At 32.7% G+C, this 26,055-nt stretch overlaps 2 protein-coding genes across 2 annotated transcripts; one reads left to right on the top strand and one right to left on the bottom strand.

Moving 5' to 3' along the window:
* Positions 1-540: 540 nt before the first annotated feature.
* Positions 541-6,701, top strand: LOC107948647 (3-deoxy-manno-octulosonate cytidylyltransferase, mitochondrial). Its single transcript, XM_016883269.2, has 8 exons — positions 541-934; positions 1,727-1,772; positions 2,230-2,316; positions 2,404-2,528; positions 2,655-2,794; positions 2,900-2,951; positions 3,033-3,143; positions 6,398-6,701. Exons 1-8 carry the CDS (start codon positions 716-718, stop codon positions 6,488-6,490), a joined length of 873 nt encoding a protein of 290 aa, XP_016738758.2. The 5' UTR covers positions 541-715; the 3' UTR covers positions 6,491-6,701.
* Positions 6,702-21,517: 14,816 nt separating this feature from the next.
* On the bottom strand, positions 21,518-22,924 carry LOC107947948 (receptor-like protein EIX2). Its single transcript, XM_016882446.2, has 2 exons — positions 21,803-22,924; positions 21,518-21,704 (listed from the first exon to the last, which is right to left on the bottom strand). The coding sequence occupies exon 1, from the start codon at positions 22,723-22,725 to the stop codon at positions 21,988-21,990; it is 738 nt and encodes a 245-aa protein (XP_016737935.2). The 5' UTR covers positions 22,726-22,924; the 3' UTR covers positions 21,518-21,704; positions 21,803-21,987.
* Positions 22,925-26,055: the final 3,131 nt, after the last annotated feature.

Here is a 26,055-nt window from a genome sequence, read left to right as displayed (position 1 = left end):
AATTGCATACAATACATCATCGATACGTTCGAATTCTATGCGCTTTACCCCTTATTGTTATAAATCGAAGTAATGTGTGTCTAGCACTTCATCAATATATCTGAAACAATATATATTCTGCATCTCATCTGTATAAACTAAAAAAATTTCCATATAACTAATTTTATAACAAGTCAACTATACCCAAAATATCCAAAATCATTTCGTAACAGTTGATAATAGTTTCCTTACATTATCATTCTCTCATATATTTTTTCAAGCATTCCAATACATTTTCATCATAACAAATTATGAACTCAGAAGCACATATTCAAGACATTTCTAAGTTATTTATATATATATTTGAATTTTAATAGAGATAATTTATAAATTTTAAAAATTATTTTTTCAATTATGATTAAATTAATATATATCATAAAAATTGATGATTATATTAGATAAAAGAATATCGATTAATTAAAAAAAATTGACTAAAAATAAATGGACTTGGATATTTTTGGTGTATATTAAAGTGATTAGCCATTGATGTGATTAGCTGTGGTGTATATTAATAAAAGGGGTAAAACGTCATTACTTCTTAAATTACATTACCTTGTTCCCCCGCAAAGCCGCCTTTCAAAACAGTGAATCACACACTTCAACTCTGTCTCCAGATCTCTCTGTCTCCCCCTTCTCTTTCTATCTGAAACCAAATAAAAATAAATTCGTGAACACCATGTCAGTCTGCTCGTCTTCTTCTTCAACAGGTAAAGCTTGGATAGTTCACAGTATTTTAGCTGGCACAGCAATTGCGGTAGCCATTGGTGCCCATGCCTATCTGGGTCGGGCTAGGAAGTTTCGGACACGGGTCGTGGGAATTATACCCGCCAGATATGCATCTTCTCGGTTCGAAGGCAAGCCTTTGGTTCATATCCTTGGGAAACCCATGATCCAGGTACCCTTTTGGCTAAAGCCCTTGGATTATATCAGTTTCTTTGTTGCAGCGTTTGGGGACTGTGGTTTTCTAGGGAAATTGGTTTGGGTTTTTTTTTAATGTAATTCAGGAGAGTAAAGTGTTTTTTTTTTAAATTTCTAATACTAATATTTGGACCAAAATATTAGGCAAAAGGCAAAAGATCCAATTTTTTTTAATTATCTGCAAGCATGTTATAGTTGTTCAATGAAGCATTGTAATTAATATTTAGTACTTTGATTACTTTCCTAAGAACAAGAGGATCAATATTCTGCAAGTAGGAGAATGAATACTACAGATTATGCATTTGTTATCTACAGGGCTTTAGATTTCTTTGTGATCTTGTATAGGTTGATGAATATCTGAGAAGGAAGATGATCTATATTACATTTGGTTTAAGTTGAGCCATATTTGAACTTGGAAATTCCGGTTTGTTTGATAACAATGGATCTTGAGATATTGGTTTGGACAAAGATCTGGGTTTCATATTGTGAGATGGACTTTATAGGTTGAAAATTAGTTTCTACTGATTGAAGTATCTGTTTGCTTATGTCCAAAGCCATGACATGTATATGCCTGCATTTAACTTCGGTGAAGTTTAAACATGATCACCAGCTTTGCCTCCCTAGATTATGAAGAAGAAAACTTGTCAAAAACTTGGTTTTCAGAAATCAGTTTTTATTGCCGAATTTTAAGCACTTCTTGTCTTCTTGCTTCGCAAAATTTGACCATATTACATGTTTGTGTCTTGACATTTCTCTTGGTCTTAAATAGAGGACATGGGAGAGGTCAAAACTGGCGACCACACTGAACCATCTAGGTACGTTTGCTGCATGGTTCCCTTTCAATTTTGCTCATATCCAAGTATGTGCTTAAATAATTTGAGTTTTTTATTCACGTTAATGTCTATGGGCTAGAGCTGTTCATATTGCACGCTGGACAACTGGATGATATAATCCAAAAGAGTGAATTTAGGTTCAGGCAGTGATTGATGACTGAAATTTCATCTTGGTTCTGTCTTGTTTATCACGCATCATATTGGCAATGGAATCATGCAATATCCTTTACCTATGTGATTTGTACTTTAGGATTAGTGTTATGAACAAAATATGGGAGCATAAAAAATAGGGATGTAATAATGGTTGCCTTTGATCTTCAGGATGGATAGTTTAGCGTTTTGTCTGAAATTTTAATGTCCTCTTGACTTTTTTGTGTCTGAATTGCCTTCTTCATTCAGAGCATTTTATGGTGTTGACATATTTATTTTTCGGATGCAGTTGTGGCAACAGATGATGAAAAGATAGCAGAATGCTGTCGAGGATTTGGCGCTGATGTGATCATGACATCAGAGTCTTGTCAAAATGGTGGGTCCATGATTATCGTCATATTGCTAATTTGTCATTTATTCTTGGTTAGCTGAAGTCGTTGATCCGTTCTTTGGCACATTACAGGCACCGAAAGATGTAATGAAGCTCTTGAAAAGCTAGAGAAGAAGTATGACATTGTTGTGAATATTCAGGGAGATGAACCTCTTATTGAACCTGAGATAATAGATGGAATTGTTAAAGCTCTGCAGGTTTGTTATTCTGAGTTCTGTAAATTAGCATCTGCAGCTCTTTTTGTTTTATTTCAATGATATAACTTGTTCCTTGTACAAGTGCTTATCGTTTCATGGGGTGTCAAAATGGTCTTTGTGCTGCAGGCAGCACCAGATGCAGTGTTTAGCACTGCTGTGACTTCTTTGAAACCAGAAGATGATTTTGATCCAAATAGAGTGAAATGTGTGGTTGATAATCGTGGTTATGCTATTTATTTTTCTAGAGGACTAATACCATTTAACAAGTAAGATTATACATTTATATGTGCACGTCCGTGTGTATTTTAGTTGTGATATCTTTTGTTTTAATTGCATTTGCACTAATGTATTTGTGGATCAATTTGATGTAGATCTGCGAAAGTCAATCCACAGTTCCCTTACATGCTTCATCTTGGAATTCAGGTATTAAGAAGCAATTTTTTATACTTTAAAATTAAAAATAATTGTTTCTCCTGTAATTAGTACTGATTTATGTCCAAACAGAGCTATGATTCAAAGTTTCTGCAAATATATCCGAAGCTTCAGCCTACACCACTGCAACTAGAAGAGGATCTGGAACAACTTAAGGTCCTTGAGAATGGCTATAAGATGAAGGTATAGCAAGAATCTTATACTACTGTTTAATCCTTTTTCTGGTCACATAAAATTATAGAAACTGCGGATGCTGCTTTGCTGCATGTAATTTTTGTCTTCTTTACCACATTTGGACCATCATTTTCACTTTATCACGCTTGAGATAATGTGTTATGTGCTATTAAAACTTCAAAATTCACTTGTCTTTATCCCATAATTTCAGTTAACACCAATATAACCAGGTAATATACTCGAACATAAAAATGAACCAAGGTTCTAGGCTAAATCTTTGGTTATGTCAGCTATATCTATAATGTAGCTGTCCTCACACGGCAGATGAATGGATGCCTAAAATGACCTTAGTTGCATCAAATATATTAGTGTGGGGTGAGTTAATAGTGCAAACGAATCGGAAGTCAGAACCCCTCTCATTATTTCTTTTGGTACAAAGGAGTCTATTCTAGTGATAAAGGAAAGGGATTGATGTGGTTTAGAGGATATCAATAGAATTTGGGCTGAGCATACAAGTAAGAAAGAGGTTGAAACTCTAGAAATTGTATGGTTATAAAAACCTCTAGTTTCTTTCTGTTAATTCAAGAAAATAATAAGAATAGTACTGTTGGTTTTAAAGCTTACAACTTATTTTATAGCCTTTCTTTTTTGCTAGTAAAATTACTAGGCTTTCTTGCAAAGAAAGTTTTATTTTAACCCTAGATTTAAACCCTTAATAATCCTAGTAGCCCATAATATATAATACTTAATAAATAAAACTAAAATAATAAAATATTATAAAATAATTAAAAGCTCCTATGTCACTCTTAGAGGTGTGCACGGGTCTTCTGAGTCGGACTTAACTAAAAATTTAGGCTTGTTTGCTAGGCCCGGCCCGAAAAGTGGGTCTAAATTTTTGCCTAAATCCGACCTAGATAAAAATGCTAAAACTCGGGCCCAACTTGGCCCGCGCATATTAATTTTTATATTATTTATATAATTTTAAAATATATATAATACATCAAAAATACTAAAAGCTTCAAAATAAATATTTCTCAATAAATTGAAAATAAATTTTAAAAAATATTTATACTTAAATAACATTAAGATAGATGCAACTTAAAAAAGTAGATCTCTCTAAAATAACAAAATTAACAAATTTTTTAAAATAATAACAAAATTAATAATAAAATAAGTTTTATACAATATTCAAACAACAACAACAAAATAGTCGCAACATGATAGTAAAATGGTAGCAAAATAGGGAGAAAATAATAAAAAAATAATATTAAAAAAATAGAATTTTTTTGTCCTTTAGTGAATTCGGGCCGGGTTGGGTTGGGATCGGGCCAAAAATGCCTTACTTGGGGCTTGGCCCGTTTTTTAAATGGGTTTTGCTTTTTTATCCAAGCTCATTTTTCGGGCCTATATTTTTATCCCAACCCTCCTACATTTCGGGCGGGTCTCGAGTCGGGCTGGGTGGCCCGACCCATGATCAGGTCTCACTCTTCAGCTTGGAAAATCAACTCCAATAAGAAAACTTTTACCACTTTAGCATACATTTTTTGACCAGTTCTCTGCATCACTCGTTGCACCATCCAAGAACTTTGACTAGCTGTTTTGCCTAACCATTTCACCAAAAGTCCATTATATAGATTACGCCCTCTAGACCTAGCTTTTTTGACATTGACCACATCTTCAATAACCACTTTTTTGCCTTGGGAAGTTGCAGCATCTTATCTGAAATTTCATCATCATCTATGGTGATGTTATTTTCAGCAGTATTTGTTGCCAAAACAATTTTTTTGCTTCTTAGGTGGAGCATGGTTAAACTGTTCTTCTTGATTAATGGTGAGCACGGAACCATGTAGAGGAAAAATTAGAAAGCTTGCTAAGATTTCCTTGAAAATTGTTTGCTTTTAATCTTGTCACGGAGCTTAGAAGTGTCCTCCCAAACTCTGAGGGATACAAGAATAGTTCTATCAGCTTCATAATGGGAAATATGTTCAATTTTGATCCCCCGCAAACCCAAATCACTCTGTGAACCTGAATAAGTTCTAGTGAATGTCTTGTAGATGCACTGTAGTTCAGAATCAATGCCAATATCCTTTGCTTCAAAAATAAGAAACTTCCCCGAACCAGATTCCATGAACTTGGGTGAAGCAATAACAACACTTTCACTGTTGAAGTGTTGCTTGAACCTGTTAGAACTGGATGTTCTCTCCAACTGATCAGCTTTACCATTATGATATTTTTTACCTTAAAGTAACTTATGTTGTTTCAAACCATCCAACAAGACTTCCAGCATATCTACTTCTCTTAGGACTTTGTTCTATTGCTGGTCAAATGATAGGAACCTTACAAAAATTGAAAGGAGGGTGAGCTTTAACTGACGTAACTGGTTGATGTAATAGGCAACATAGAGACAACATTTCCTGTTTAGGAGCGCAATTCACTACTTTTGCAGTATATTCAAGGATTTTCAAGATTATCTCTTGCAACAAAGAAGGAAATCCAGCCATGTTTAAGGCCAAGAGAGGAACAGTCTTTCTTTGCTGACCTAACTTGTAGTTTCCAAGATGACTTGAAAATATATTAAACGATCTATTTAAAAGTTCTGGCTGCAGATCCCTGCTATTTGCCTTGAGAAAAATGTCTTGCAACATCTGGCAGCTTCAACGTCTTTATTTTGTTATTTTCCTGTTCCCAAATTTCATCACCAAGACTATCTAGTAAATGATGTTCGAATTCTACCATGGCCACTGACATTGGAGTGAGAATACTTAGATCTTTTGTCGTCAACAGGACTTGTTTGAGCTAGGTTAGCAAGAACATCAAGTAGCCTTCTCAAAGTGTGTGAGATATGTTCAAAAGAAGGGTCCTCTTTTCCTATGAAATCCATTTCCCCTAAATCATCCAAAACGTTAACACTATAGGAATCACTAGCTTTGTCAGCTTTATGTCTCAAATAAATTACTTCAATACATGGAAGTGATAACCATGGGCATCAACGTAGGAAAGGTCCCTAGAATCCAGATTAAAATCTTCGAAACAAGTAAAAGAACTATGAATGCATTTAATCAACTGGATGTTGGTTTGCAATGTCAAAACGTTGTTTACATACCTCACTCACGATCCGCATAAATTACATTAACACGAGTGTTTAAAAACAGTGGTCTTTGTATTTTATGCCTGTTCAGAAAATTTACATAATTGGATATTGTGCACGGATTTTAAAAAGAAAAAAAAAAGGATTAATTCACCAAGCGTTTATTATTGTGCAGGTGATAAAGGTTGAGCATGAGGCTCATGGAGTTGACACACCTGAAGATGTGGAGAAGATTGAATCATTAATGCGTGAGAGAAACCTGTCTTAAACAATGTCTCTTCGGAATAGGAAGGGTATACATTTTTCTACTATCTTTATTAATATAAGATTTGAGAATTAAAATTAATCAAATGTTTTCTGATAAATCTTAAATAATGCCGGGGGTGATTTTTTTTCAAAATTTTTTTACAGTACTTTTAATGGGTTAAATGTTAATTTGCATTTATTTATTGTTAATTATTAATAATTTTTTTTATAAATTTAAATTCTTGTTTATTTCACGAATTCATATTCAAATTTTATTCTTATTCAGTTTTTTATATGATTGAAAATGTTAAATTTGGAAGAAAATCATCACAACCCTTTTCTTGATATATATTTATTTATTTTTAATTATTTTCGTTGAGTTCATTTCCTTTAATTCATAACTAACTTTAGGAGTTTTAGTATTCGTGTAAACACTAAAGAAAAAATATCATATGATCTCATAATTATCACCGATAGTCATGTTTGTTTGGCTTCTTTTATTATTATTATTATTATCATCTTTTAAATTATATTTTTATACTATTTTCTGTATAAAATAAAAGTTGAAATAAGCAACCTAATTTGGTTAGATATTTAAATTTATTTTTTGTCAAAAAAAAATCTAAACTATAATTTCATAATTACTATGGCCTATACTATTATATTTGTTAGAATTCTTTTTTCAACTAATTAAAAGTTGATAGACAGAGAGTGAAGAACAAAGAGAATGAGAGAGTAAAGAGATCGACGTATTTTATTGATCAATTAAAATATTTACAATGTTTTTTTAAAGTCTATATTTATAGACATAAGAAGTATAAATGAAGTAGAGATTTAATTTAAATGACAATTAGAATTTAAAGTATATTAAAACTTATCTTGATCTTGATAAATATCCACGTAGTAAAATATTTATAACACTTCTCATTTGATATCAATTGATAGAAAATATATCTCGTTAAAACCTTATTAAGATAAAAATCTTGTGAGAAAAAAAAATTAATAAAGGAAAAATAGTACACATATGTATAATGCGCATAATATGTTAACTCATTAAAAACTTTACCAAGAAAATTTAATGGGACAAATTTTCGGTTAAGCAAAAAAGAGTATAATGCGTATTTACTCCCCCTTATGAAAACATCACATACTTTCTCATATTCTATATATTCAATTTTGAGTACTAGTTTGATTATTTGAATGCATTGTTAAGCATTTATATCATCAGTTTTTTGAAAGTCATGAGTGAGAAAATTTTAGAAAATATATGTTAATCTCTTCAAAGTTTCAATAATAATTATATCAAACTTTAATAATGATTCTTCTATAAAAAACAAATAGATATTTTAGATCATTTTATAATCTTCCTTCAACTACTATTAACTTAGTCAAATTTGCATGTAACATCCCAGAATTTAGGGTTAAAAGTTTTGAGGTTTGTGGTTAAGGTTAGTGAGTAGGTTGAACATTTGGGTTCAATTTCGCGTTTTAATGTTAGAATGGGCCTACTGGTTTGGTGGTTGCTTGTGTGCTAGTGTGACTCTAGGTTTCGAGTTCGAATCCCTATGAGTGTTTTGATATTTATCTGTTTTATGTTTTTTTAAAGAGGAAGTTACTTTTTAAAGAGAAAAGAAAAGTTTACGTTCTTCATCTTTTGTTTTTATTTTTTTCTTTCCTATTGTTCCCATTGTTCTTTTTATTTCTGTTCTTTCCAAATTTATTTCTTTTGATTTCTTGTTTCTTTTGTTTTATACTCACGTTACGTGTTGTCTGTCAAGACTGATCATCTTTGTGTGTTTTGTTTTACCGTAGACGAAGCGGGTAAGTTTTGTTCATGAGAGTTGTGGTAGAATTGTTGTCTCTATTATTTATTAATTGAAGTTCTTATAGTTTAAGTTATGTGTGAATTGAGATTTCAGAACAGTTGGTGAGGGCGAATTGATTGATCTTTGCTGCTTGGTATCGCGTTCTAAGGTGTGTATTTTGAAATGGTTTAACTTCGGTATCGAATTGCGATGAAATTCGATAATGTCTTGTGTGTTTATGAGATTGGTTATTTGAAGTAACATATTGTTTTTGAAGTGCATGAAATTCTATATGTTTTGGTATATTTCTGGGTTACCAATGGTTAGAGATCGTTTCGGCATCAAAAGCATGAATTTCGGGCTGTTTTGGTGTGGTTTCGTGACCACATAGGTGGCCATACGAGCGTGTGCCCTACATAGGTAGCTCACATGGCTATGTGAAATTGGGAATTAGGGTTTTTGGGTGAATTTTGGTGCCACACGGACATGTTATCCACACGGACATGTTATTGATCAATTAAAATATTTACAATGTTTTTTTAAAGTCTATATTTATAGACATAAGAAGTATAAATGAAGTAGAGATTTAATTTAAATGACAATTAGAATTTAAAGTATATTAAAACTTATCTTGATCTTGATAAATATCCACGTAGTAAAATATTTATAACACTTCTCATTTGATATCAATTGATAGAAAATATATCTCGTTAAAACCTTATTAAGATAAAAATCTTGTGAGAAAAAAAAATTAATAAAGGAAAAATAGTACACATATGTATAATGCGCATAATATGTTAACTCATTAAAAACTTTACCAAGAAAATTTAATGGGACAAATTTTCGGTTAAGCAAAAAAGAGTATAATGCGTATTTACTCCCCCTTATGAAAACATCACATACTTTCTCATATTCTATATATTCAATTTTGAGTACTAGTTTGATTATTTGAATGCATTGTTAAGCATTTATATCATCAGTTTTTTGAAAGTCATGAGTGAGAAAATTTTAGAAAATATATGTTAATCTCTTCAAAGTTTCAATAATAATTATATCAAACTTTAATAATGATTCTTCTATAAAAAAACAAATAGATATTTTAGATCATTTTATAATCTTCCTTCAACTACTATTAACTTAGTCAAATTTGCATGTAACATCCCAGAATTTAGGGTTAAAAGTTTTGAGGTTTGTGGTTAAGGTTAGTGAGTAGGTTGAACATTTGGGTTCAATTTCGCGTTTTAATGTTAGAATGGGCCTACTGGTTTGGTGGTTGCTTGTGTGCTAGTGTGACTCTAGGTTTCGAGTTCGAATCCCTATGAGTGTTTTGATATTTATCTGTTTTATGTTTTTTTAAAGAGGAAGTTACTTTTTAAAGAGAAAAGAAAAGTTTACGTTCTTCATCTTTTGTTTTTATTTTTTTCTTTCCTATTGTTCCCATTGTTCTTTTTATTTCTGTTCTTTCCAAATTTATTTCTTTTGATTTCTTGTTTCTTTTGTTTTATACTCACGTTACGTGTTGTCTGTCAAGACTGATCATCTTTGTGTGTTTTGTTTTACCGTAGACGAAGCGGGTAAGTTTTGTTCATGAGAGTTGTGGTAGAATTGTTGTCTCTATTATTTATTAATTGAAGTTCTTATAGTTTAAGTTATGTGTGAATTGAGATTTCAGAACAGTTGGTGAGGGCGAATTGATTGATCTTTGCTGCTTGGTATCGCGTTCTAAGGTGTGTATTTTGAAATGGTTTAACTTCGGTATCGAATTGCGATGAAATTCGATAATGTCTTGTGTGTTTATGAGATTGGTTATTTGAAGTAACATATTGTTTTTGAAGTGCATGAAATTCTATATGTTTTGGTATATTTCTGGGTTACCAATGGTTAGAGATCGTTTCGGCATCAAAAGCATGAATTTCGGGCTGTTTTGGTGTGGTTTCGTGACCACATAGGTGGCCATACGAGCGTGTGCCCTACATAGGTAGCTCACATGGCTATGTGAAATTGGGAATTAGGGTTTTTGGGTGAATTTTGGTGCCACACGGACATGTTATCCACACGGACATGTTATTGATCAATTAAAATATTTACAATGTTTTTTAAAGTCTATATTTATAGACATAAGAAGTATAAATGAAGTAGAGATTTAATTTAAATGACAATTAGAATTTAAAGTATATTAAAACTTATCTTGATCTTGATAAATATCCACGTAGTAAAATATTTATAACACTTCTCATTTGATATCAATTGATAGAAAATATATCTCGTTAAAACCTTATTAAGATAAAAATCTTGTGAGAAAAAAAAATTAATAAAGGAAAAATAGTACACATATGTATAATGCGCATAATATGTTAACTCATTAAAAACTTTACCAAGAAAATTTAATGGGACAAATTTTCGGTTAAGCAAAAAAGAGTATAATGCGTATTTACTCCCCCTTATGAAAACATCACATACTTTCTCATATTCTATATATTCAATTTTGAGTACTAGTTTGATTATTTGAATGCATTGTTAAGCATTTATATCATCAGTTTTTTGAAAGTCATGAGTGAGAAAATTTTAGAAAATATATGTTAATCTCTTCAAAGTTTCAATAATAATTATATCAAACTTTAATAATGATTCTTCTATAAAAAAACAAATAGATATTTTAGATCATTTTATAATCTTCCTTCAACTACTATTAACTTAGTCAAATTTGCATGTAACATCCCAGAATTTAGGGTTAAAAGTTTTGAGGTTTGTGGTTAAGGTTAGTGAGTAGGTTGAACATTTGGGTTCAATTTCGCGTTTTAATGTTAGAATGGGCCTACTGGTTTGGTGGTTGCTTGTGTGCTAGTGTGACTCTAGGTTTCGAGTTCGAATCCCTATGAGTGTTTTGATATTTATCTGTTTTATGTTTTTTTAAAGAGGAAGTTACTTTTTAAAGAGAAAAGAAAAGTTTACGTTCTTCATCTTTTGTTTTATTTTTTTCTTTCCTATTGTTCCCATTGTTCTTTTTATTTCTGTTCTTTCCAAATTTATTTCTTTTGATTTCTTGTTTCTTTTGTTTTATACTCACGTTACGTGTTGTCTGTCAAGACTGATCATCTTTGTGTGTTTTGTTTTACCGTAGACGAAGCGGGTAAGTTTTGTTCATGAGAGTTGTGGTAGAATTGTTGTCTCTATTATTTATTAATTGAAGTTCTTATAGTTTAAGTTATGTGTGAATTGAGATTTCAGAACAGTTGGTGAGGGCGAATTGATTGATCTTTGCTGCTTGGTATCGCGTTCTAAGGTGTGTATTTTGAAATGGTTTAACTTCGGTATCGAATTGCGATGAAATTCGATAATGTCTTGTGTGTTTATGAGATTGGTTATTTGAAGTAACATATTGTTTTTGAAGTGCATGAAATTCTATATGTTTTGGTATATTTCTGGGTTACCAATGGTTAGAGATCGTTTCGGCATCAAAAGCATGAATTTCGGGCTGTTTTGGTGTGGTTTCGTGACCACATAGGTGGCCATACGAGCGTGTGCCCTACATAGGTAGCTCACATGGCTATGTGAAATTGGGAATTAGGGTTTTTGGGTGAATTTTGGTGCCACACGGACATGTTATCCACACGGACATGTTATTGATCAATTAAAATATTTACAATGTTTTTTTAAAGTCTATATTTATAGACATAAGAAGTATAAATGAAGTAGAGATTTAATTTAAATGACAATTAGAATTTAAAGTATATTAAAACTTATCTTGATCTTGATAAATATCCACGTAGTAAAATATTTATAACACTTCTCATTTGATATCAATTGATAGAAAATATATCTCGTTAAAACCTTATTAAGATAAAAATCTTGTGAGAAAAAAAATTAATAAAGGAAAAATAGTACACATATGTATAATGCGCATAATATGTTAACTCATTAAAAACTTTACCAAGAAAATTTAATGGGACAAATTTTCGGTTAAGCAAAAAAGAGTATAATGCGTATTTACTCCCCCTTATGAAAACATCACATACTTTCTCATATTCTATATATTCAATTTTGAGTACTAGTTTGATTATTTGAATGCATTGTTAAGCATTTATATCATCAGTTTTTTGAAAGTCATGAGTGAGAAAATTTTAGAAAATATATGTTAATCTCTTCAAAGTTTCAATAATAATTATATCAAACTTTAATAATGATTCTTCTATAAAAAAACAAATAGATATTTTAGATCATTTTATAATCTTCCTTCAACTACTATTAACTTAGTCAAATTTGCATGTAACATCCCAGAATTTAGGGTTAAAAGTTTTGAGGTTTGTGGTTAAGGTTAGTGAGTAGGTTGAACATTTGGGTTCAATTTCGCGTTTTAATGTTAGAATGGGCCTACTGGTTTGGTGGTTGCTTGTGTGCTAGTGTGACTCTAGGTTTCGAGTTCGAATCCCTATGAGTGTTTTGATATTTATCTGTTTTATGTTTTTTTAAAGAGGAAGTTACTTTTTAAAGAGAAAAGAAAAGTTTACGTTCTTCATCTTTTGTTTTTATTTTTTTTCTTTCCTATTGTTCCCATTGTTCTTTTTATTTCTGTTCTTTCCAAATTTATTTCTTTTGATTTCTTGTTTCTTTTGTTTTATACTCACGTTACGTGTTGTCTGTCAAGACTGATCATCTTTGTGTGTTTTGTTTTACCGTAGACGAAGCGGGTAAGTTTTGTTCATGAGAGTTGTGGTAGAATTGTTGTCTCTATTATTTATTAATTGAAGTTCTTATAGTTTAAGTTATGTGTGAATTGAGATTTCAGAACAGTTGGTGAGGGCGAATTGATTGATCTTTGCTGCTTGGTATCGCGTTCTAAGGTGTGTATTTTGAAATGGTTTAACTTCGGTATCGAATTGCGATGAAATTCGATAATGTCTTGTGTGTTTATGAGATTGGTTATTTGAAGTAACATATTGTTTTTGAAGTGCATGAAATTCTATATGTTTTGGTATATTTCTGGGTTACCAATGGTTAGAGATCGTTTCGGCATCAAAAGCATGAATTTCGGGCTGTTTTGGTGTGGTTTCGTGACCACATAGGTGGCCATACGAGCGTGTGCCCTACATAGGTAGCTCACATGGCTATGTGAAATTGGGAATTAGGGTTTTTGGGTGAATTTTGGTGCCACACGGACATGTTATCCACACGGACATGTTATTGATCAATTAAAATATTTACAATGTTTTTTTAAAGTCTATATTTATAGACATAAGAAGTATAAATGAAGTAGAGATTTAATTTAAATGACAATTAGAATTTAAAGTATATTAAAACTTATCTTGATCTTGATAAATATCCACGTAGTAAAATATTTATAACACTTCTCATTTGATATCAATTGATAGAAAATATATCTCGTTAAAACCTTATTAAGATAAAAATCTTGTGAGAAAAAAAAATTAATAAAGGAAAAATAGTACACATATGTATAATGCGCATAATATGTTAACTCATTAAAAACTTTACCAAGAAAATTTAATGGGACAAATTTTCGGTTAAGCAAAAAAGAGTATAATGCGTATTTACTCCCCCTTATGAAAACATCACATACTTTCTCATATTCTATATATTCAATTTTGAGTACTAGTTTGATTATTTGAATGCATTGTTAAGCATTTATATCATCAGTTTTTTGAAAGTCATGAGTGAGAAAATTTTAGAAAATATATGTTAATCTCTTCAAAGTTTCAATAATAATTATATCAAACTTTAATAATGATTCTTCTATAAAAAAACAAATAGATATTTTAGATCATTTTATAATCTTCCTTCAACTACTATTAACTTAGTCAAATTTGCATGTAACATCCCAGAATTTAGGGTTAAAAGTTTTGAGGTTTGTGGTTAAGGTTAGTGAGTAGGTTGAACATTTGGGTTCAATTTCGCGTTTTAATGTTAGAATGGGCCTACTGGTTTGGTGGTTGCTTGTGTGCTAGTGTGACTCTAGGTTTCGAGTTCGAATCCCTATGAGTGTTTTGATATTTATCTGTTTTATGTTTTTTTAAAGAGGAAGTTACTTTTTAAAGAGAAAAGAAAAGTTTACGTTCTTCATCTTTTGTTTTTATTTTTTTTCTTTCCTATTGTTCCCATTGTTCTTTTTATTTCTGTTCTTTCCAAATTTATTTCTTTTGATTTCTTGTTTCTTTTGTTTTATACTCACGTTACGTGTTGTCTGTCAAGACTGATCATCTTTGTGTGTTTTGTTTTACCGTAGACGAAGCGGGTAAGTTTTGTTCATGAGAGTTGTGGTAGAATTGTTGTCTCTATTATTTATTAATTGAAGTTCTTATAGTTTAAGTTATGTGTGAATTGAGATTTCAGAACAGTTGGTGAGGGCGAATTGATTGATCTTTGCTGCTTGGTATCGCGTTCTAAGGTGTGTATTTTGAAATGGTTTAACTTCGGTATCGAATTGCGATGAAATTCGATAATGTCTTGTGTGTTTATGAGATTGGTTATTTGAAGTAACATATTGTTTTTGAAGTGCATGAAATTCTATATGTTTTGGTATATTTCTGGGTTACCAATGGTTAGAGATCGTTTCGGCATCAAAAGCATGAATTTCGGGATGTTTTGGTGTGGTTTCGTGACCACATAGGTGGCCATACGAGCGTGTGCCCTACATAGGTAGCTCACATGGCTATGTGAAATTGGGAATTAGGGTTTTTGGGTGAATTTTGGTGCCACACGGACATGTTATCCACAAAGATGTATGAGATCTCCACACAGCTGTGTCACTTTTACTCTTTATTTTTGGCATTTTTGGACAGTCTGTTACACGGGCGGCTCACACAGGCGTGTGTCCCTTTCACACGGACATGTGGGGCCTCCACATGGGCGTGTAGACCCCCACATGGCCTGGGCACATCCACATGGCCGGGGCACACAACCATGTGGCCCTATTTTGCAGAATTTTTGTTTTGAGTCATAAATTACCTGTTTTATGTTTTTATGTAATCTGACCATCAGTCAAGCCTCGGTAAGTGTATTTGGGACTCGGTTTAGTTGATTCATATATATATACGTGCGTTTATGGGCTTTACTTTTATTGCTCATTTTTGTAGCGAATAAGTATGAGTTTATTAGTTTTGTCATAATTGAACATTTGAATACAAGTATGATTAAATCTGAATCTGTTCAACTGGAAATTTTAATGTCCGTTTTTGTATAATATCTGCATAATGTGTGCATTGTTGCATAACATAAAAATTTTGGGATCTGACTATGAAGAAAAGGAAGATAGAATTAGCAGTTTTAATTGCGATACTTTTATATAGCGGTTTGCCGCACTATATTATAAGTATATCAGCTCAGCTGTATACAGTTACTTAAGTGGCATAGTTTCACGTTGTGGTGTGTATTATGGTTCTATGTGGTGTGCATGGTGGATGGGCCTACCATAGCCTTTATGTAGTGTGATGGATGGACGAAGTGGTTTTTGGTTGGTGGGGTAGGATTTTGACTTGTGCATCTGTTCGCATTTGAATATACGTCTGTTTGTCAAAACATTCTTTCTATTTGTATGAACTTCTGGTTCTTGACAACATATTTAATGTCATGTGATTTGATTTGATGATTGCATATGACTGAAAGTCATTTCTGTGGTTTGATATTGTATTTGATACACTGATTGAGACTTTCGTAAGTGATTTTTTATGCATATGCTTGTCTGAAGTATTCATTGTGTCACTCTGTTTGTTGTCGTCTGTTCATGTTTCGGACTCACACTGAGCTTGCATAGGTCATCTCCGTAGTGTCTTTCCTTTTAGGTACTTTCCGTGTTTTAAAGCTGGATTCGGCATACTGGAGGTCTTAGACAGATATGGTTTGATTCGCTTTAAGTAAAATTTTACTAGTTTTATATGATAAACTTTAAGTTGGTTTGTAAGATGATTATACAAACTGTGGACTGAACTTTAGAAATTGTGGATTTATTTCTGAATGTTTGACGCCAATTTAATATTGTTTCAAACATAATGAACAAATAAAGTTTTCTTGGTTTAAATTAAAGTTTGTTTCCGATCACTTCGGTGATCAATGTAACCTCCGAGATTCGGTCTAAACTTCTAGGCCGGGTTTTGGGGTGTTACATATCACACATGCTCAAATTATTTCAATTCATATAAATGAACAATTTCTTGAGAATTTTAATATGCGTCTAGCATTCTAAATCATTCAAGAATTTTAACATAAACTTTACTGTACAGTAATTCATAAAAGGTTGTAATAACAACCATTAGACACACATTAAATCTTTTATGAACTGCCAATTTAATAATATATCCAAAGGTTATTGTATTCACCACAAAAGAATATTATATCTTTTCATAATTAATGTCCGGACTTAGCGAAAAACTTCATATTTTTATTTTGCTTTTGCAAAGCTACTTCATTTGTACCCTTACCGGCTTTATACCTTCAGATATTTGGACTATTGGTCCAAAAACTCCATGAATTTAATTGTACTTGAGTTGTGTCTTTTTATTTTGAACAATCTACTCTATATCTATATTTCTCAATAGATGTATTTAAGATTCTCCTTTTATTTCATTATTTCAACAATAATATTGCATGCAAAATCATTGCCGACCACTTTTATTATCGATTAGACATTTTTTAGAATTGACATAACTTATCAAGATATCATATTTTCATTATTTTAATCTTCAGTTTTAAGTACATAGAGCTTTTTTGGAGTTTTACTTATTAGTTATGTCTTGGGACTCTTTTGAAGCACTTTCTTTTACTATATGACAATCTAGATTTATTACTTTCTTTTATGAGAATTTTCATATTTGGAACTTGTAATAAGTTATCCTTGTTGAACTTTTGATTCAAATTACTCTCCCCTTAACTCATTACAAGTGATTATTTCTCTCCCCCTAATGTCGGTAAAACTATCGCATCAAAATAGTAATCATAAATCATATCATAATTGAATCTCCAATATATTCAAAATATATAATAATACAAGGAGACTTATAATTAATATATATTTCTAGTTTTCCTTGAGAAATTGCTCATCTTTGTGTGTTGTGGTGGAGCAATTGGAATATATGCACATACGAAAGTTCAAAGACTAGAAATATTTAGCTCTTGACCAAAACTAATTGTAATGAAGAGTATTTATAACTTATTGTCTTAATGCGTACAACACATAAATCAACATAATCTTGTGTTGAAATAGGAAGTTTAGTTCTCATTGTAACACCCAAACTCGGCCTAAAAGTTATGGCCAAATCTAGAGTTGCTACATAGAATGGTTGTCAATTTAATTTTCATATATTTTGAAAACCAACAGAAACTCTTAAAAATCCTGGTTCATTCGAAAACATATCTTCTTTAACCAATTTAATTGAAAAGGTTGTTTGCTTACATTTTCTAAAAACTTATGGTTTTGGAGCGGAACTCTTTAAAAGTTATATTTTTAAAAACACAATTTGATATTTGAAACATCTGGTTTTTGTACAAAACAGTTGTTATTGATAAATCATTTAAACAGTATAATACAAAAACGGTAAATAATGTCAAAAACCCCAAACAGTCCAAAAAGTCTAAAATTTACAGAACACTTAAATTCCAAATTAAAATTATTAAAATAAATACAAAACTTATAACCGAATTCCTATTGTATCGACCCGCCTAAGTTTGAGGATTACTTGAAAATATTAGTCAAACAGAAAGTGAGTTTTCGAAACTTAGTTTATAACAAATAACTTTAAACAGTTAATGCATAATAGACAGATTTAACAGAAATAGAATCATATTAGAGTAATACAGACACAAACATATAACCTGCCCCTATCCGCTACACACCAACTCCGACCATCCCAACACACCATGTGGAGAATGAAACACCTACCCAACTTTACACACTGCTTAGTGTCAATATGACACTTTACAAAATATTTGCAATTGCGCTGCCAAACAATTAGGCGAATTATTGCCTTTTACAGAACACTTCCTCCACATATTAAAACTCATCCCGGAAACAAATATAATCAGAACAGAAATCATACATGCTACAGTTTACATGCATGACATATCAAATACAAATCACATACATAACATTTTTCAAGATTACTTATCATATGACATCTCAAACATACTTCCAAATAGCAGAATTTATACTAGTAGATAACTAGATTTTATTTTTTTGGTACATATAATAATATACCGATCTACGGAAGGCCCACAGTCGATCGAAATGACGTGTACGAAAAATTCAAAATTTTGAGACTACACACCCATGTAGCCCAGACAACCCAAATAGCCCAGACCGTGTCTAATACACAGCTTGTCACATGGCTGTGTGTCATACACAGCCTGCCACACGGCTGTGTGTCGTTAATAGTATCCAGTTTCGACTTTCGTCATTTGTTGTTTTTCGAGTTTCTCGTTAGATACCTGGTTCGATTTTGATGCGAAAACAATCGCGCAATATCCAACACCTAAAATCAACAATTAATTGCCCCCAAATCAGTTCCAATTCCTCAATTTACCAAAACAACCCACTCAACTACAATGTAACATAAACAATTCTAACACAAAAATTAAACTCTCAGACGTTCGAAACTTACCCGACATCCACAACAGCTTCAACGAAACGATCATACATTTTTTCCTCCTATGAACAAATTTCCTCCACTTAAAACGAGTTCATTTCGACTCCGTAATGGATAAGGGACGTCCGATTGCACTGATCATTGTAGAACCTTCCAGAATATAAAAACTGTTGGTCCTTTTACCTTTTAACAAAACGAGAGCCCTACAAGACACCTTAATGCCACTCGACTCGATGTTGATTTTGCAACTTTAGAGTCTAAAATACTCAAGGAGATGAGATTCTTTTGTAAATCAGGTACATACATGACATCTGAGAGTGTCATAATTGTCCCATCATGCATCCTAATTTTAATAGTACCAATACTGATTACCTTACTGGATGAATTGTTTACCATGTGCACAACTTCACCTTAATCCGAATTGTATGTGGAAAACCATTCTTTGTTGGGACACATGTGAAAATAACATCTTGAATTTTAGGATCCATTTGAACGTAAGCTCGGAGCTATCACTAGTTGGTACTAACAAGAAACCATCACCGCTTTTATCGGCCAAATTAGCACTAGCTACATCTTCCTCGTTACTCTCAACAACCCTTTTATTTCGCAGTTTATAACAATCTACTTTCAGGTGACCTAACTTATAACAATAGTGACACCTTTTGTTTCACTTCTTTGATGCTCCAAAACGAAAGCTTGTCTATCTGCCTTACTATCGGAACCAAACTCATTGTTGAGTTTGTCTTTACTCAACAAATGACATTTCACATCCCCGAATAAGAGTTTGTCTCTGCCATAAATCAGGGTCTCCCTGAAAGACTTGTATTGTAACACCCCAAACCTAACCTAGATGTTATGGTTGAATCTGGAGAAATTACATTAGTTTGTTTAAAAACCCAAAAGTTTTAATCCAACTTTAGAAATCGTGAATTCTGAAAATATTAACTTTTAACAAAACACTTACATGTTATTTTCGAAATTACGCATAAAACCTATTTATTTTATAGAAAAACTCTTAACTTGATCTCGTTTGAAAATTTTTGATTTCAGTGTGTATTTCAAAAATATAAAGATGTCAAAGCTCTTACATATTTTGCAAAGGGTTTAATATTGTGCAGGTAATAAAGGTTGAACATGAGGCTCAAGGAGTTGACACACCTGAAGATGTGAGAAGATTGAATCGTTAATGCGTGAGAGAAACTTGTCTTAACAATTTCTCTGATCAAATCTTTTGTGGAATAGAAAGATGTTGGGGATCAACCCAATTAAGTAACGAACAAGTAAAAATAATGGAAGATATTGAGAATTTAAACATGCAAATTTAACGTGGAAAAAACCCATCCAAAGAGGATAAGAACCATGGGCAAAAATAATTTTACTATAATGACAAAAGAACGAAGAGTATAAAAGATAGAGATAAAACTAAATCCCGAAACTCAAAAACAAAGAACCCTCAAAACGTAAACACATAACTCTACAAAAGTATTATGAGTTTTAATCTTTAATGAGTGCATTTTCTAATGTTATAAAAGAACCTATTGATAGGCTAAATCGTTAAGTCAAATAATAATAAAATAATCTAAACTAATTAGATTTCAACTAAAATAAATAAACATAATTTAACTAAAAAATTATCTCTTAAATTTAACTGAAATATGAGTTATACTCAACATATGGTTATACAATATTTCTACTATCTTTATTAACGTAGGACCTTAAAAACTGATTATACTTTACACAAATTAATCAATGTTATATATAAAAGCATAATAATATTTTTAAAATTAATTATAATAATTTTTAAACATATTATTCTCTTAAATTTTATTTAGTTGATCTCGACTCATATTCTTTTGCATTCATAAACTTAAACAAATAATAAGACGTACGGTATCATTGAAATCCATACATTTGTGTTTATTAATTTATTATTTGATCAACTTTAAATTAATTAATTAAAATTACTTTAAACATAAAAATAATTAATATTTATACCATTAAAATAAATATTATACTTAATATGAATTTATTTTATAATATGAGATATAATTATATTTAATACATATTATATTACAAAAAATAGTATTCATGTATATTTAAACTACGTATAATATATCATTTGTTATATATAAGTAAATATAGCATGCATAATAAATATTATACAATTAAGATATTATAATGCACTTTCTTTTATTAATGATATGCAACGTAAATATTAAATATGGAACTAATTTTTTGGTAAATTATACTATATAAATTAACATTATATACTTAGGATATTATAACGTACATTTTTATATTAATGATAGGTAATCTCAAATCTTAAATGTACAATTAACTTTATGGTAAATTATAATATATACAATTAGTACGAGTTAAGTAATTAAACTACTTCAGATTGTTATGGAACTTTGAATTTGTTTGAAATTTTTATGTTGAAGTTGTTAGGTATATTCATGTTGTTGTGGAATTGTTATGTTCGATTTGTTTGGATGTTGAAGATAGGAAAAATGGTATAATTTAGGTTGTGGGTTAAGAATAAAAATAAACAAGATTTTCAATATTTTATGGAAAACATGGTTATAATTTTGATATTTTTTTATTTCAATCAATATATTTTTCCTTTTTATTAGCTAAAATTACTTTTGATGGAAAAGAAATATACAAATCAAATATAAGATAAAACATATTACAAGAGAATCAAAGAAAGCCATCACAAATTTCTTAATATATAGAAATTAGAAATCATCAAAAAGACAAACATGTATTACTTTATAAACTTTTTTATTAAGATTTTCTCAGGTGCAGGAAAAATCACCTTCAGTTGCAGTTCTAATCAGACCTGAAAAGCAATCATATAGAACTTTGTTAATTAGTTAAGGATATATTTCTCAACATTGAAAGAACTTTGTTAAGGAGTGAAGAAAGTAAATCTATTACCTTGTGCAACTTGTTGAAGGAGCTTTGGTTCTCCTCACTAACCTTGCTTTCAGCAGAACAAATGAAACATAAACCCAATCCTTTGCATTATCCAGGTATGAATGCATCCATGAACGCTTGAAGAACACAACACTGCAAAAACCCCAGAAACCCACAGCAAATCCAAGTCCCATGCCAGTGTAAAACTATTTCATGAACTCATCACAATCTTCTTCACCTCCTACTGCAGGTTTGCTAGGAGGTGGTTCCACCATCGAGCAACTCGGTGAAACAGGAGGACCACAAAGTCCTCTATTATGGGAAAATGATGAAGGATCAAAGCTCTGTAGTTGAGTGCTGGTTGGAATTTTTCCAGACAAGTCATTGTAAGACAAGTCCAAGGTACTTAGAAATGTTAATTCTGACAAGCTCGTTGGGATATTTCCTGAAAACTTGTTTCTTGACAGGTCAAGCACCTCTAGTTGTCTTAGATGCCCAATCTTTTGAAGCATTTTTCCGGTAAAAAAGTTTCTTGACAAGTTCAATGCAACCAGTTCTTGAAGACGATTTAATTCTTTAGGAATCTCTCCTGTTAATTTGTTACAAGAGAGATCAATGGCTAGTAGCAGTCCAAGTTGTGGATAGCGTTGCTTTGTTCCCTTCCATGTAAACAATGCCTCGTCAACATACCTAAGCCGAGTGAAGGATACAAAAATCCCTTCATCTGAGAGGTGATGTTCAATCCTTCGATCTAAACTCACTTTTTCTGCCATGGAAGTGAAATTATTGATGCATGGTGGTATGGTATCAGAGATTTTATTTACAGAGAGGTCCAAGATTTGTAAATATTTCAATCCACAAAGTCGATGGGGAATCCTTCCCCTGAATTGGTTCCTTTGAAGGCTAAGAAAAACTAACCGTGAAAGCCTTTGGCCGATCCACATAGGAACTTCTCCTGACAATTATTGAAGAAATGGTCAGCATGCAGCAACCAAGACCATCGAAGGCTCAACATGCAGAAGTTGCTGGTTCATCTAGTCAGCAAGCTGTTTATGTTTCATTTTTTAATTTTAAGTTAAAGTAATGTAACTTAGTTGCTTTATAACTATGTTAGGTTTATGCTTGATGTAATTTTGATGTTGATTGAGCTGATAAATCAGCTTTGTTTATTTGTTCAAGCTAATTAGCACAAGTTACTATGTGTATTAGTGGTAGTAGGTGAAGTTTAGGTCAACCTACTGTTTTGTCAAGATTGTAAACTTGTTTATGTATTGGCTTTGTGCCATTTTTAAGTTAAGGAATGAATTCAACAAGTTTTCATCCATATGCTCTCCATTTTTAGTTTTACTTAAAAATCCATTTGAGTTTTTCTGCTTTGTTTCTCCTACAAGTCACGAGACTTGCCAAACAAGCATTCTGCTGAAGCTTGCTGCTGCTGCCTCTTGCTCCAACAATTGGTATCTAGAGCCGTATTCTTAGAGGACCTGTTGTAGCTCAACATCAAAACGATGGCATCATCAGGTTTTTCACCAGCTTCACCACCTGTCTTCAATGGAGAGGGCTTCAACATTTGGGCAGTTAAGATGAGGACTTACCTGCAGGCATTCGACCTATGGGAAGTTGTCAACTCAGATGCTGAGCCAGCACCTCTTCGAGCTAATCCAACAGTTGCTCAAATAAGGCAACACACTGATGAAAGAACAAAAAGGCACAAGGCCATGTCATGCATACAGAATTGTGTGACAGATGTGATCTTTATGAGGATCATGGCCTGTGAAACACCAAAGGAGGCTTGGGACAAGCTGAAAGAAGAATTTCAGGGGACTGAGAAAACAAGGCAACAACAGCTGCTCAATTTGAGAAGAGATTTCGAAAATCTCAAAATGAAAGAGGAAGAAACAGTTAAGCAGTACTCAGACCGGATTATGGCTGTTGTAAACAGCATAAGGCTCCTAGGAGAGCAATTCAGTGAAGCTAGAATGGTTGAGAAAGTCATGTCCACTCTACCAGAGAGGTATGAAGCTAAAATTTCATCCCTCGAAGACTCAAGGGACTTGACAACTATCTCTTTAACTGAGCTAATCAATGCCTTGTATGCACAAGAGCAAAGAAGAGCCAGCAGACAAGAGGAGCACCAGGAAGGGGCTTTTCAAGCCAAAGAAGCCTCGAGCATCAAAACTCATAAAGGCAAAAAGTTCTGGAAAAACAGGCCTAAGCCTGATGCTGCTAGGAGCAGTGACCAACTCTGTAGACATTGTAAAAGAGCTGGTCATCCAGAAGATAGATGCTGGTTTAGACCAGATGCAGTATGCCAACACTGCAAGAAAAAGGGCCATGTTGAAAAAGTTTGCAAGAATAGAAGCAAACCAAGACAGAATCAATTTCAGCAACAAAAAGAAGAAGCTCGAGTAGCTGAAGAAAGCAGTGATCAAGAAGAACATGTTTTTGCTGTGTCATGTGCAGCAAATCAGAAAAAGGGTTCAAAGGGCTGGCTTCTAGACAGTGGGTGCACAAACCACATGTCACCAGATGCAACTATCTTCAAAACCGTGGACAGAACCTGCAAAACCAAAGTAAAAATTGGAAATGGTCAGTTAATTAATGCTGAAGGAAGAGGAGATGTGCTGATTCATACCTCTACAGGTGGCAAAATCATTTCAAATGTACTTTTGGTACCTGAAATCGATAGGAACCTTCTCAGTATAACTCAACTACTTGAGAAAGGTTACTTAGTTGTTTTCAAGGAGAAAGAATGTCAAATTTTTGATCCAAGTGGATCAAACCTCATAACAGTCACCATGACTGATAAATGTTTTGAAGTAGACTGGCCAAATGACTCACATTCAGCCTGCATAGCCTCCACTGATGACTCAAGACTCTGGCACCAGAGGCTTGGACATGCAAACTACAAATCCATAGCCCGCATGGTCAATGAAGGTCTGGCAGAAAATTTCATCGATTCAGTGAAGAATGATGAGCTTTGTGAGATATGTCAGCAAGGAAAATTGGCAAGATTGCCATTTCCAACAAGCACAACATGGAGAGCATCCGAGAAGCTTCAGCTTGTGCATACAGATGTGTGTGGACCAATGAAGACTGAGTCTCTCAAAGGAAGCAGGTACTTTATTCTATTTATTGATGACTTAACAAGATACTGCTGGATTTATTTTCTAAAACAGAAATCAGAAGTTCTATCTGTGTTCCTGAAGTATAAAGCTGCTGTTGAAACTGAGTCTGGTTGCAAACTTAGAGCAATGAGGTCAGATAATGGAACTGAGTACACCTCAGCTCAGTTCCAAGTCTACTGTGAAGAAGCAGGTATCAAACACCAGTTGACTAATGTGTATACACCCCAACAGAATGGGGTCAGTGAAAGGAAAAACAGAAGCTTGATGAACATGGCAAGATGTCTTCTGTTTGAGAAGAATTTGCCCAAAACTCTGTGGGCTGAAGCTGTTAACACAGCAATCTATCTCCAAAACAGGCTCCCAACCAAGGCTCTGGCTGAAAAGACTCCATTTGAAGCCTGGTTTGGGTTTAAGCCATCACTGGCTCATCTCAGAACCTTTGGTTGTCTGTGCTATACTCAAGTTCCAGCTGAGAAGAGAAGCAAGCTAGATAAAAGAGCTCAAGCAGGGATCCTGATCGGCTACAGCTTGGTTAAGAAGGGCTACAGAATTCTAGAACCTGCTACAAACAAGATATTGGTTAGCAGGGATGTTGTTTTCAATGAAAAAGGACACTGGAATTGGGAGAAGGCTGAACCAGAGGCAGTGGCTGAAGATCTGGCAGTGGACCAAGTTGAAAATGATGAAAACACACCTGAAATGGATGTAGATGATGTTCCAATCAGAGGCACTCGATCACTGGCTGATGTTTATGAAAGAGCACAAGTGGCTACTGTTGAACCAAGTTGCTTTGAAGAAGCAGAAAACCAGGAGGACTGGAAGCAAGCAATGATTGAAGAAATCAGAATGATTGAAAAGAATCAGACCTGGAGTCTGGTTGATAAACCAACAAACAGGAAGATTATTGGTGTCAAATGGGTTTATCGAGTAAAGAACAATGCTGATGGTAGCCTAAACAAGTTAAAGGCTAGATTGGTTGTGAAAGGTTTCAGTCAAAGGTATGGGTCAGACTACCTGGAAACCTTTGCACCAGTGGCCAGGCTAGACACTATCAGACTGCTAGTTGCCTTAGCAGCACAAAAACAGTGGCTGATACACCAACTTGATGTAAAATCAGCATTTCTGAATGGATTCCTTGAAGAGGAG

Source organism: Gossypium hirsutum, chromosome A04 (genome assembly GCF_007990345.1).
Source record: "Gossypium hirsutum isolate 1008001.06 chromosome A04, Gossypium_hirsutum_v2.1, whole genome shotgun sequence".
Taxonomy (NCBI): Eukaryota; Viridiplantae; Streptophyta; class Magnoliopsida; order Malvales; family Malvaceae; genus Gossypium; species Gossypium hirsutum.
The sequence above is the reverse complement of the archived record's forward strand: the minus strand, read 5'-3'. Positions and strand labels throughout refer to the sequence as shown.